We start from the raw sequence: 13,262 nt of genomic DNA on the forward strand, positions 1-13,262 counted from the left end.
ATGGCAGTAGAGGAATGTGTCCTGGTCAATACTCTCATTGTCCAGCAGTACTGGACTGAGGTCAGACCTTCCAGCCTTGTCTTTATTTTTAGCCGAGCTCTCAGGACCCACTGCGTCCAGCTTTCCTGTAGCGGCTGGAACCCGAGGCTCGAGCGCAGTCCAAACTCGGGGGCGGATGACTGTGGTATTCCCCTGTTTACGCCCCCGAAAAGTATGTTATTTGTACTGTTTTATTTCTGTCCGAGCGGCAGGACCAGCCAGAAGCTCACACTGGGCGTCTCAGTCACCTCCGCCGCGGTGTTTCAGACACACAGGTTCAGAAACATTCCACTCAGATACGCTTCGCTTTAGGAGCTGGAAGGAAAAGGCAGCACTCGAAGAACAGAAGTGCAGTCATGCTAATGAAACAAAAACACTCAGTCACATGGTGCCACACGCTCAGATGTTCACACATGCCGGATACGAGCAGGAATTAAGTGGGAAAACTCTGAGTAACCGCCACCAACACAATACTCTCTTCACAGAGCAGCTATGCGTCTGTCTGTTAACCCTTTCAAAACCATTTAAAGGCCTTAATGTGGAGATACAAATCAGTACAGAACATTACTGTCATTTTAAGACCATTTTATGATGCTGTTATAATTAATACATATCGATACAATACTATAATAATGCATTTACACATAATAAATGTGTAATAAATGTAATTAAGAGTGTATGAATCGTAAGGTGGAATTAGAACATGACTTTGAGGGCACTATAAACTCCCACAATGCACGATGAAATACTAGTGCATCTCAGAAAATTTGAATATCACTGAAAAGTTACTTTATTTCAGTAAGTCAGTTCAAAATGTGAAACTCATATATTTTATAGATGTATTAAACACACAGAGTGATCTATTTGAAGTGTTTCTAATTTATTTTATTGTTAATGATTACGGCTTAAAATCAATAAAAACCCAAAAAGCAGTGTCTCAGAAAATTAGAATATTATATAAGACCAACTGCATGTGGATTGTGTGCCAAGTCCTGCTGGAAAATAAAATCCACGTCTCCATAAAAGATTTTCGTGGAAAGAAACACTGCACTGTTCAGACCATCAGTAAATTTTGCATTTGATTTGAAGAATCAAGGGACCAAAGTTTACGTCCTTCTGCTGACAGCCATGGGGATTTCATTTTCCAGCAGCACACTAGGGTAGCCTACATTTTTTTGAGTAAACATCTGTATCTGTACATATATGTAAGTACTTAAAAAAAACTTCTCTGTAATCTATTTGTCCTAAAATATTTTTTATATAGTTTTTGCCACTTTTTGGCATTTTAAAGCAAGTATGAACAATTCTGACTGGGTTGGTTTCTACAGAACACCAAAAATGCACTTTAAAAATGATCAATTTCCCATGTTTTAAACAAAGTCCAGGCACTGTGTCTGTCTGTAAACGCTTTTAATCTCTTTACATTCCTCAATACGGAGCTATAAGCCAGTACAGTACATTATTATTATTATTATTATCATTTTATGATGCTATTATAATGTTATTATAATATTATAACATTTTATTTTAATTTATATTCTAATGTGTGAAAGAAAACTTCCCCTTTAATGCATGTAGGCTACACTTATAGGGTCATGTGATGTGAGGAGGGAGGCAGCTGCACAGGGGCCGCACTCTTTTATCCATAATGAATGACTGATGTTTTCTTGGAAGCTTGTGTGAGAGCGGAGAGGGGGAGCTGTTTGTTGTCTTGATCCTCCTTCTCTGTCTCTCTGTCTCTCTCTCTCTCTCTCTGTCTCTCTCTCTCTTTCAACTCATGTCCAACTGACACAAGGACATTTCTTCCTCAACATCCATGTCCAGAAGAGACATGAGGAAACAATTGGAAGCTATATTTACGAGCGGGGTTCCCACTGCGGGAACAGAGCCACGGGGACACAGGGACACGGAAAGACCCAGACGGGGCTGCCCGACTGCCTTAACAGAACTCACGCAGTCCCTTCTGGACGAGTGTGAGAAACAGGCCTACAGAGAACACACACAGGAGCAGACTGTACTGAGCCAGAGTCGGGCTGAGCTTTAATAAATGCTTTAAATCTCAAATATACAACAGTGTACTACTAGTATATACACCATAAATTACGCATCAGACAAAAATTATGATGATATATTGATATATTATTTGAACATCGTCATCATGATGTGCTCATGCGCAATAATCACATCAGAGGACGTGTGATGATGTCACTTAAGGCAATTAAATCAAACACATCATGTTTTGATGTTTTGATTATTGACAAAAGAAGTACAGTAGATACACAGCGCTGTCTCTGTGTCTGTGTGAGTGACAGGCTGCTGCTGCTGCCTGAGAAGCGTGAGGGGGAGGGGTTTCAGAAGTAAACACAAGGTAACCACACAAATGGCCTCCATCATCCACATGGTTGGGCACGTGCTTGTAAACGTGAGCACGTGTTGAAAGCTGTGCACCTCAGTCCCAGAAAAACAACCGCTCTTATTTACCTTTTAAAAAAACATTTAATTGCCTGATTAAAGGACCGATTACTGTTGTTTTTCTGTTTTCCTCGGGTTTTGAGAGCTCGCCGCTGACTCAGCTCTTGAATGGTCCAGACATGAGGCAGCATGCAGGTGGGGGCGGGGCTAGTGAAGTTAATATTACGATATATATCGCCGAAAAAAGAACATTTGCAATATAAAATTTTTCTAATATCATACAGCTACCTCTATTATGCAGGAACGGTGTCATGTGTGTATTGAGAATATGTCATAATCCCCCCTCTACCCAACTTTACACTTCGCACAATGCAGTCAGACAAGTATTACTGAGATATAAAGATTTGCGATCTTGGGTTTATCTGTGTAATTTCTCCGTTTATGATCCATTTTTCACAAACTGAACTTCCATGAACATCCTGTGCTCTGAGAATAAAAGATTTTATAAGGAATACGAGAAATCAGAGGCATCAGAAGAGCTTCAGCAGGTTCTGCTATTTTTAAAAAAGAACACAGAGATCCTGCGCGGCGCTTAGCGTTCAGAGATTTAGCACCTGGTGGTGCCATATGTATGCTTTTACACACACACACACACACACACACACAGATATGACTACTCTTTCTCTCAGATACACACAGCAGCAGCCGAGCTGAGAGAGAGAGAGATAGAGAGAGAGAGAGCACGAGAGAGCGAACACGCGAGAGAGAGAAAGAGAGATGCTCATGCTGTTACGCAATAGGAGCTCTACCCATCTGTGCTGCTCTCTACAGCCCCCGCATCCCGGACCACCGGTGCACACACAGCGGATCTACACACACTTACACTCTCACACACTCTCACACACACTCACACACATACTCTCTCTCTCTGTCAGCACAACGTAAGGCCAATTTATACTTATACTGCATCAAACCTACACTATAGCCTGAGCAGAACCTGTGTGAGGTCACAGAGGACCCCAGGGTAACTTCTAAGCAACTGAAGGCCTCTCTCTCACATTGGTTAATGTTAATGTCCATTAGTGGAGCGAGTCTGTCAGCGTGCGTCAGGACTGCTGAAAAATATATGTTGTTTCATGTTTTAGGTGGGCATTCATGTATCATTCTAAATTATGTGTATGCAATATTATCGCCAACATTTTTGAATATCGTAAACAATATTACAGCCTGAAATATGGTGCCATATCACCCACCCCTAATTATCACGGTACTACTTCTTTGCTGTTTTTAGCAAAAGAAAAATTCATACTGTTCTCATTTCCCATTATATATCTTCTAGAGACAGATTATATATGTCCAGTATCATTTATTTGACTTTAATCCTGGATATATGGAGATATATAGTATCATGATATTGTGGATCATTGACTTCTGTTACAAATATGATAAAATTCACTTATTTTTTTAATATCAGATCGTATACAATAGTAAAATACAATTTTTATTTTGTTGCAGTAGTTTATTCTTGAAAGAAAATCAATGGCGAAAAAAACAGTGTTTTTCCATATGACCAAGAGTATCGTTATCGTGAAAATACCATGAAATATCGTGATATTATTTTAAGGCCATATCGCCCATCCCTAATATATATAAGTCAAACACTGAACAGCAATGCGGGCAGGGCAAGCAAGGCAGGGTTGCAAGGAGAAAACCAACGCTCTCCAAAAAGAACATTGCTGAGGTTGAAATATATATATTTAAAAAATTTTCTCAATAAATAAATGATTAAGTATAATATTTTTGTTTTCATTTCCATGCCATTATTTTAACTGGGTTCTTTTTCATCTACTTGTGTGATAATCTGATAATGTTTCAGGTCATATTTATGCAGAAATGTAGAAAACGTCTACCAAGTGTACTATCAAGAGGCTAAAATCTCCCTCACTCAACACACACTCTGCCTCTCTCCACCGCTGTCTCTCAACACACACTTGACTCTGAGGAGAACAGCACACACACTCGGCTCTGCAGTTTTAAGCTCTTACTCACAGAGAGATCTGACTGTGAGCTGGAATTTCCTGGGAGCAGTTCCCTGTTTCTGTCTCTGCTGTTAAACAGGAATAGAACGCAACAGGGAAGCAGGCGGCTCGGCTAGCGTCAGGTTAGCATCCTATCAGGTCTGGCTATTGTTCACATCTGGATGAATCAGTTTCAGATACTGATGACTCGCACTGACTCACTTTACACTTCTATTAAAAGAACACCTTCAAATATATTAATATATTAAAACAGTATGCTTGGAAAAATGAAAAAAATGAATTTTCTGTGAAACATGGTGGGGGTAGTATAATGGTATAATGGTTTAAGGCATCCGTGCCAGGCCTGGCGGCTCACTCACTCCGTTCACACTCAGCTCGGCCTCCAAAAGTGTCCGAAAACAATAAATTAAATATTTTTAAACATGTTTTCATAGGGTGAGATTTCTGCTATCATTTTGAAAGGAACAGGAGTTCAACCCACAGGAAGCAGAAAAGGATAAATGGCTGTAGAAAGGTCAGGACGGTCAAAACTACCCAACTCAACCCAAAAGTATTGGATGGAGCTCCATAATTCCAGAGAACACAGTTCACATATCTACTGTTCTACAGATCATTACTGGGTGGGGGTTTTATACTACTCTATATTCTCTTTACTCTTTATACTATATATACTCTATATACAGAGGGCTATGAAAATCATTGGTGAGATGGCGGCCCAAACAATCATAGAAACCCATACATTTAGGTATTTTCCTTGTTAAAAATTCTGATAACCACTATATTACCATAGTTTAATGTTTAGTGTCAATGTTCAACAAGCATAAAATAAATCGCTAGTAGTTTGTGTCATTAGCTGGATAGCTTGATAACTTCCCTGTTCCACCTTAAATGATGCAATAGATGGCAGAGGCGGCAGCATTTAAGGTGGAACGGAAAATTTAAATCTCAGTTCACCATCACAGACGAAATTAAGGAATGATAATGACAATAATAATTCATTGCTGCTGCACTTGCCCCCTTTCTAAAGACATACGATAAAGCCTTGTGATAAAGTTAACAAGATAATCAGCAGCAGTTAGGTTGCTGAAATTTAGAGCTCCACTCCAATACTGTGCATGGATGGATGGATGGATGGACAGATACTCTATTGATCCTGATGGAAATTTATCAATTGATTCCAAAGGAAATCTAGCATTTATATAAAATTAGCATGTATGTATGTATATCTGTATCGGGTTCTTTAAAAGGGATGTCCCAATTCTTTCATTAGAAAAAAGGATTTCACTTAAAACCAAATGAAAACGGTACATAGAATTAGAATTAGAACAAGATAAAATTCGGCCATAGTGTCCATCTGCCCTCTGTGTTATCTTATGTTTCTCCCGCCACAAAAAAGCCCTTCCTGGCATGAAGGCGGGTGATTGGTGCCAGCGCCCTCTGGGCCCGTCTGCTTCACACTGAAATGCCATTCACCCAGTCAGCACTAAGATACGAGACTGCAGAGCACACTCACACACACACACACACACACACAGACACACACACACACACACACACACACACAGCCTGCTGGCTTTTGGTGCCTCCAGGCTACATACAGGTTAAAAGATACTGGATCTGGTTTGAGGAAATAATCTGTCCCCAGTCCAAGACTTCCTGTAAGCGCTCTCATAAAACCGGTCAGGAGGTGGAAAAGTCAGTCTGATGAGTCAGCTCTCATCTCTGGCGGCATCACACACACACACACACACACACACCTGTGGTAGAATTCTTCGCACACAGCCTGAGAGAAGGTGAAGGTGTGGATTACAGTTCAGCTACAGTCATGTTGGATGCTATTAAATCTGGATAGGTTTTCTACACACAGGCCAATGAAGTGACCACAGGATGTCTGTAAATGTTAAAGAAGATCAAAGGAACCTCTATAAATGATAAAGGTTCTACATATTTTATTATACATATGTTTACTTGTACTGTTTTAAAGGTTCTAAACAAGATCAAAACTTCTAAAAACCAATGGTGATTTCAACAGCTAACTTGTTTTCGCGATGATATCTTGTTCCAGCACTTTAAAGCCACCCACTCTTTCACTAACGTCAGTAATGTCACATTCGTTGCAAAATTTACGAGAAGATTTAGGTGTACATTAATTAGGATTATAAATTTAGAAATATTGGTCTTTATGTCATGTCCTGCTGGAAAATGAAATCTGCATCTCCATAAAAGTTGTTTTCAGCAGCAGAGGGAAGCTGTAAGATATGAAGTGCTGTAAGATTTTGTGGGAAAACAAAACTGCACTGACTTTAGACTTGATAATAAATCACAGTGGATCAACACCAGCAGATGACAGACATGACTCTCCAAACCATCACTGATCATCAGTAATTTTTACATTTCATTTAAAGGAAATCAAGGGAGCAGAGTCTGGAGGAAGAGTGGAGAGACACACACTCCAAACTGCTCGAGGTCTAGAGTAAAGCTTCCACCAATCAGTGATGGTTTGGAGAGTCATGTCTGTCATCTGCTGGTGTTGATCCACTGTGTTTTATTATCAAGTCTAAAGTCAGTGCAGTTTTGTTTTCCCACAAAATCTTACAGCACTTCATATCTTACAGCTTCCCTCTGCTGAAAACAACTTTTATAGAGATGCAGATTTCATTTTCCAGCAGGACTTGGCACACTGCCCACACTGCTAAAAGTACTGATTGGTCTTATATAATATTCTAATTTTCTGAGAGACTGATTTTGGGTTTTTTAATTGAGAAACTTTTCAATGATATTCAAATTTTTTGAGATGCACTCTGATAATAATTACATTACCCCACCTCTAAACTAATCTCAACAGAGCAGCAATTTAGAGGTCATCATCATCATCATTATCATCATCATCATCCTCATCATCAGCACTGCGACAGTACTGCTCACCTTACTTCCACTCCCAATCACAGCACACACACACACAGAAAACGACAAAGACACACTTTCATCTGTGCTGGTATCATCTTTTAGTCGTCCTACTGAACTGAACTGAAGTCAGCTTCATTTAGATCATCGTCTGCCAGCCTGGGAGATTCCCCCCAACACCAGCAAACAATGAACGAGTGAGACACGGCCAGAGTAGCCAGAGCAGCCGGCTAGCCATGTGACACACACTGGAAAAAACCTCCATCCCTCCATCTCTCCCTCCCACCCTGCTCTTAACAAAGAGGCCAGCTCAGCAGCCTCACACACACAAACACACACACAAACAAGCATGTACACACACACTCTCAATCTGACCTCATCATCTAAATGAGCTCTTTCAGTTAATTACTCAACATCTCTCCAGCCCAGTGGGCCTGAGTCACTGTTGTCCCCGTCACGATGTTTGAAGGACACGTTGGACAGCAGAGACAGTGGACAGTAGCACCTAGTGCTGGGCAATATGGGAAAAATCATATATCACGATATGGAATTTTTTATATTACGATAACGATATATATATATATCATGATATACCACATTTGAGTATGTTTTCAGTTATTCTTTGAAAAAATAAGAGAAAATAATATAATTGCTTACTTTTTTCCAACTTTATTTCAAAGTGACGTTAAACCCAACTTTCACAAATGAGAATTACTACCTTTTAGTGCAGCAATATATATATATATATATATATATATATATATATATATAAAATGAAAACAGATGTAGTAGAGGTAGATGCAGAAGCTATTTTTTTTTTTTTAATTTATACAGGTATTTAAATTTGATCTATTAAAATAAACTCAATTAACATTTTTTAAAGTGTCCGTCAAATAACGTAAAGCAGCGTCACGTCGCAAAACCACATTATGAAGATTTTTTTTGCGAAGATTACTTTATTATCACTTATATAAACCGAGTTTATGCAAAGTGTGACCACACCAATCCATTTCATCATAGTCTACTTTATATATTTGCATGAATAATTGAAGAAATCACTGTAGAAACGATATTAATCATCATATCGTACAGCACTAGTTGCACCTCAGTGCCTTTATTAGATCCCATTCTAAAACCACATGCATTAGTGTGGAGTCTACAAAACATTTGCATATCCAGCTCTGAAAAAAATGAAGAGACCATATCAGTTTCTGAATCAGTTTCTCTGATTTTGCTATTTATAGGTTTATGTTTGAGTAAAATGAACATTGTTGTTTTATTACATAAACTACAGACAACATTTCTCCCAAATTACAAATAAAAATATTCTCATTTAGAGCATTTATTTACAGAAAATGAGAAATGTCTGAATTACAAAAAAGATGCAGAACTTTCAGATAAATCTCAAATAATGCAAAGAAAACAAGTTCATATTCATAAAGTTTTAAGAGTTCAGAAATCAATATTTGGTGGAATAATCCTGGTGGTTTTTAATCACAGTTTTTTTCATGCATCTTGGCATCATGTTCTCCTCCACCAGTCTTACACACTGCTTTTGGATAACTTTATGCTGCTTTACTCCTGGTGCAAAAAAATCAAGCAGTTTTTTCAGAGCTGTATACTGTGTTTCACTTAATATGTTTTCATAAACAAGCTGACTAAGATTCAGCCAGTGGCATAACACACACACACACACACACACACACACACACACATACAAACACACTAGTACTACTCCTACTACTGTAATGACACAAACAAGCTGATCTTCTCAAAGCAGGCCACGCCTCCAAGCACCTAACACCTAACCTAGCATTAACCTGCATGTTTACATTACACTTCCTATACACTCCTGAAGGATGTAAAGAGGATTCAAAGGGTTCTTTGGTGGTGGATAACAAAGAAGAAAAGCTTTTAATTCCATAAAGAACTATGTGTATGTTTATTATAGAGATGTGTGAGCGTGAAGAATCTTCAAAAGATTCCTTGACAAGATATCTGAGACGCTGAAACAACCATATAGCTACCATATATCTTATTTTTTAAAGAATAGTCAGTTATTTTCTTTACTATTGTTACTAAGTTATTTTATTACATGGTTATCATAAGTATATTCATGACTGTAGAAATTTTATTTAGGAAGTCTAAATAAAATATAATTTAGGTTTTTAATGTTGAAAAAAGAGTTGTCCAAATTCTCAAAAAGGGAGAAATGTAATCGTCTAAAGATAATTAAGAATATTCAGACATTACTAAAAGTCTCTAAAAATAAACACAATATGTGATACTGAGTCCTGCATCACCCATTGATTATGTTTATGTTCTTTTTGTTATTTTTGTAACATGTCTATTAACATGTAATGCTTATGGTGGTAAAATATGAGCAAAAACAACAGAAATATACACCTTTTTGAATGACTATTTTTGTCTTACAAAGCCCTGCATGTAACCCTCAACCAGTAACATGTATATCTTTTAGAAACATATTTATGTGTCATGTAACACACTGTATATATATATATATATATATATATATATATATATATATATATATATATATATATATATATATATATATATATAAGCAATTCATAATTCATGTGCATTTCATGTCTTAACTTTCTGTGACTGAGCTTTTAGACACTTTAGAGACTTTAGAGGATTTAAAGGCTTAGAGGATTTCAGGTGACTGGTTTCATGCACCACCACTGTGAACAATTCTGGATCAAAACTGGAAACTGGATCAGTTTCTCCACAAAGGAAAATGAGTTAATGCACAAATAAAAAAATAGTGGATTTCCTTGTTACAACACTGAATAATTTGCGAGGTATGAATGTACAATTGTGTAGGTATCTATATGATGGTCCCAATGATGATTTAGTGACGTCATTCAACGATACAACACAGACTGAAGAGTTTTCCCTACTTTAACACGCAAGAACCACAACATTCGGCAACCATCAACCCGTTCTTGGACTAAACGAGAATAAAGCTCTGTATTTAAGAGCAGGACAAACCCAGCAGGAGTTTGTACAGTTAGGAAACGCTGTACAGAAGCTCTGAGAGCAGATGGCTGACCTTTGCCTTGCAACTATCCATTCTTTCACAAACCCACTCAGCAAACCCAGGCCAGGCTGCCAAGTTTAACGAACCACGCAGAGCACAGTGAGGACACTCATCACTTACCAAGGTCTCCATGGTAACTGTTGTCATGGGAGGCCCTGAGGCCGGAGGGTGCGGAGTCTCCATCTCCATGGGGCCAGATCTGCCCGGTCTTGCGGACGCCCACGATGGTGGCCTCGGAGACGACCACGTGCTGCCGGTGTCTCTTTTGGGACTGCGGCGTCGGGGGGCTGCTGCTGTCCAGCGAGTGCTGAGAGTTCTGCGATGGCGACCGGCTCTTCTCCCGGAAGGGCCGGCGGAAGGCCGCGGTGGGGCTGGGCGACACATGGCTGGACGACTGACCTGACGAGAAGTCCTCTTCGCTTGACGTCAGGTTCTCGTTGGAGCTGCAGTCAGGCGTGTAGCCGCCCCCGCCTCCGCCCCCAATGTCTTCCAAACTGCCAGGCGAGTAAGACCTCCGGGGCCAGGTGAGGTGAAGGTCATCGTTGCCTCCTCCATGCTCTCGCATCGCCACCCTGCCATCTCCTGCATCAACAGGAACACCTCCAACATAAACGGTGCTGTAAGGTTGGTAGTCTGTTGGCTGCCATGGAGGAGGTGGAGGCTTGTTCCCGTTAGACCTGGATGCGCCATCTCTGCTAGACCGTGGGTTGGGTTCCCCATCTTCACATTCCGCATCGTACCCGCAGGTGCTCTCACTGGAGCGACCCCTGTAGACAGGCCTAGCTCTCAGCTCACCTGCCACTGTGGCCAGATTGCCTGGCAGTGAGTGGAGGGACCTCTTGCGCTCCATCTGCATGGCTTGGGTACCCAAGGAGCTGATCTTCTCTGAGACCTCACGATCATTCACTCGCACCAGGCCCCTCTCGTGATGAAACTCCACGTTGGTGTAGAAGGGCTGCTTCTCCTGGCATGCCTTGCCATCCCCCGCTGAGTGTGAGTTGGCTCGCTTGATACGCTCAAAGTTGGAGCGCAGTGCTGCCACTCCAAGCCCCATGCCTGACTTGTCTTTCAGAGATGGGTCAGAAGGGAGCTCCTTGTCAGGAGGAGGATGGGGCCTGCGGGGAGAGACCCCTCCCCTCTGTTTGGACGGTGACAGCCCATCTGTCTCGCTCCCTGGCCCTGGCTGGTGGGGCTCGAAAGCTGACTGCAGCTCCAGTCCATCCCCGTGCGAGGCCGACTTCCTTGCAGGAGGAGGCCTCGGCTTAACCCTGGCTTCTCCTCCGACAGGCTGAAACCTGCTGCGATCCCCCGGCACTTGCCCCTGCACCGGCTCCTGTGGGTGTTGTTGAAGGTGCTGAGGGTCCATACCGCCTCCGGCCTGCGGATCTCCTGCCTCGTTCATCTGCGCCTTCCTGAAGCCCCAGCGCTGTCGGTCATAGCTCTTCCTCTCTTTCGCAAGCAGAGTCTGGAGGTAGATCATCCGAAAGCGCTCCTTGTTAACCTCCATCTCCAGCCTCCGGATGGACGCCTTGCACTTCTCCAGCTCCTGCTCGATACCCCCCACAGAACGCAGCTCCATCTTTGGAGGCTCCGACTCTGGAAACTGTGCTTTCCAGGCCTCGATGAAACCTACAGGCTCCACCATTGTGGACATTAAAGTGTCACTTCCAACAGGAAAGATTTGAAGATTTCAAGTTCAAGAAGATTTCAAGTAACAAGACCAGTGGTGGAGTTGGCTTTTTTGAGTTGGCTTTTTGTAGGGTTTTGGTTCAACTCCAGTCCAGTGGAGCAAAAACGTGCTTAAATTAAATGTGCTTGTGCTGAAAGTGGCTGAGAAAGTGTTTTAGAAGTCAAGAGTAAGAATTCCGAACAAGAAATAAGAGCGTACACACCACACCTGGGACACCTCAAGAGTTCAGGGGTCTTCCAGTCAGGCAGAGGGGTCTTCCAGGGAGTGAGGTCTGGTCTTCTTGTTTTGAAGCGTCCAGCCAGATTAAATGTCCATCAGTGAGAAATAACGAGAGAGACACAGCTTGGACTGTCCTTGCTTGCATGATCCCTTGCATTCACTTCCAGACCAGGACCAGGCTCCCAAATCACAGACCCCTCAATGACACAATGACAGCATCTGGACACCTCCACCAGCAGGGATGGAGATGAGGGGAGATGGACAGAGAGAGAAAACACAAACATCCACAAACATCCAGCCGCACCAATCAAACTCCTCAGTCCGTTTAGAGATCACTCCTCCAGACCTCTGCTGCTCAGCTGGTCCCTCTCTCTTTCTCTCTCTCTCTCTCTCTCTCTCTCTCTCCAGTCCTCCTCATTCAGAGTGATGCGCCATCATCCGCTTCTCCATCATCATCCCCTCTTTTGTACGGACGTCTGAGAGCAGCGCACTAAAACAAAGGCTCTGAGGGGGAAACGGCTCTAAAGCGGGGGTCTCGCGCCTCCGTGCTCCACGCAGACACGCGCTCCAGTCCCGTCGCTTCTCCGGAACACCTCGGACTCGGTGAAAGCCGCGCGGCGCGTTATCCCATTGTCGCAGCTGTTAATTAGAGGAGGAGACGCGCGCGCGCTGCTGCAGCTACACTGCCCGCCTGCCTACTGAGAGCCTACAGAGCTTCTGCCTGAGGGGGGAGGGGCTTGAGCAGGAAGGGGCGGGACTACGGGGTGTGACTGACAGTTAAAGGAGGACCCTGCTCAGCGTGAAAGCATTACAGCATCACATACATACATACACACACACACACACACACATATATATATATATACTTGTACACATATACTTGTATATATAT

The 13,262-nt window shown here is 41.9% G+C and overlaps 1 protein-coding gene across 1 annotated transcript in view; it reads right to left on the minus strand.

The window, feature by feature from the left end:
- bcr (BCR activator of RhoGEF and GTPase) overlaps positions 1–13,063 on the minus strand; it is a 137,337-nt gene extending 124,274 nt beyond the window's left edge. Inside the window, exon 1 of the mRNA XM_022676624.2 lies at positions 10,582–13,063. Coding sequence (XP_022532345.1) covers positions 10,582–12,115 — 1,534 coding nt within the window. The 5' untranslated portion in view covers positions 12,116–13,063. The remainder of the gene's footprint in view (positions 1–10,581) is intronic.
- Positions 13,064–13,262: the final 199 nt, after the last annotated feature.

Source organism: Astyanax mexicanus, chromosome 17 (assembly GCF_023375975.1).
Source record: "Astyanax mexicanus isolate ESR-SI-001 chromosome 17, AstMex3_surface, whole genome shotgun sequence".
In the NCBI taxonomy this organism is placed as follows: Eukaryota; Metazoa; Chordata; class Actinopteri; order Characiformes; family Acestrorhamphidae; genus Astyanax; species Astyanax mexicanus.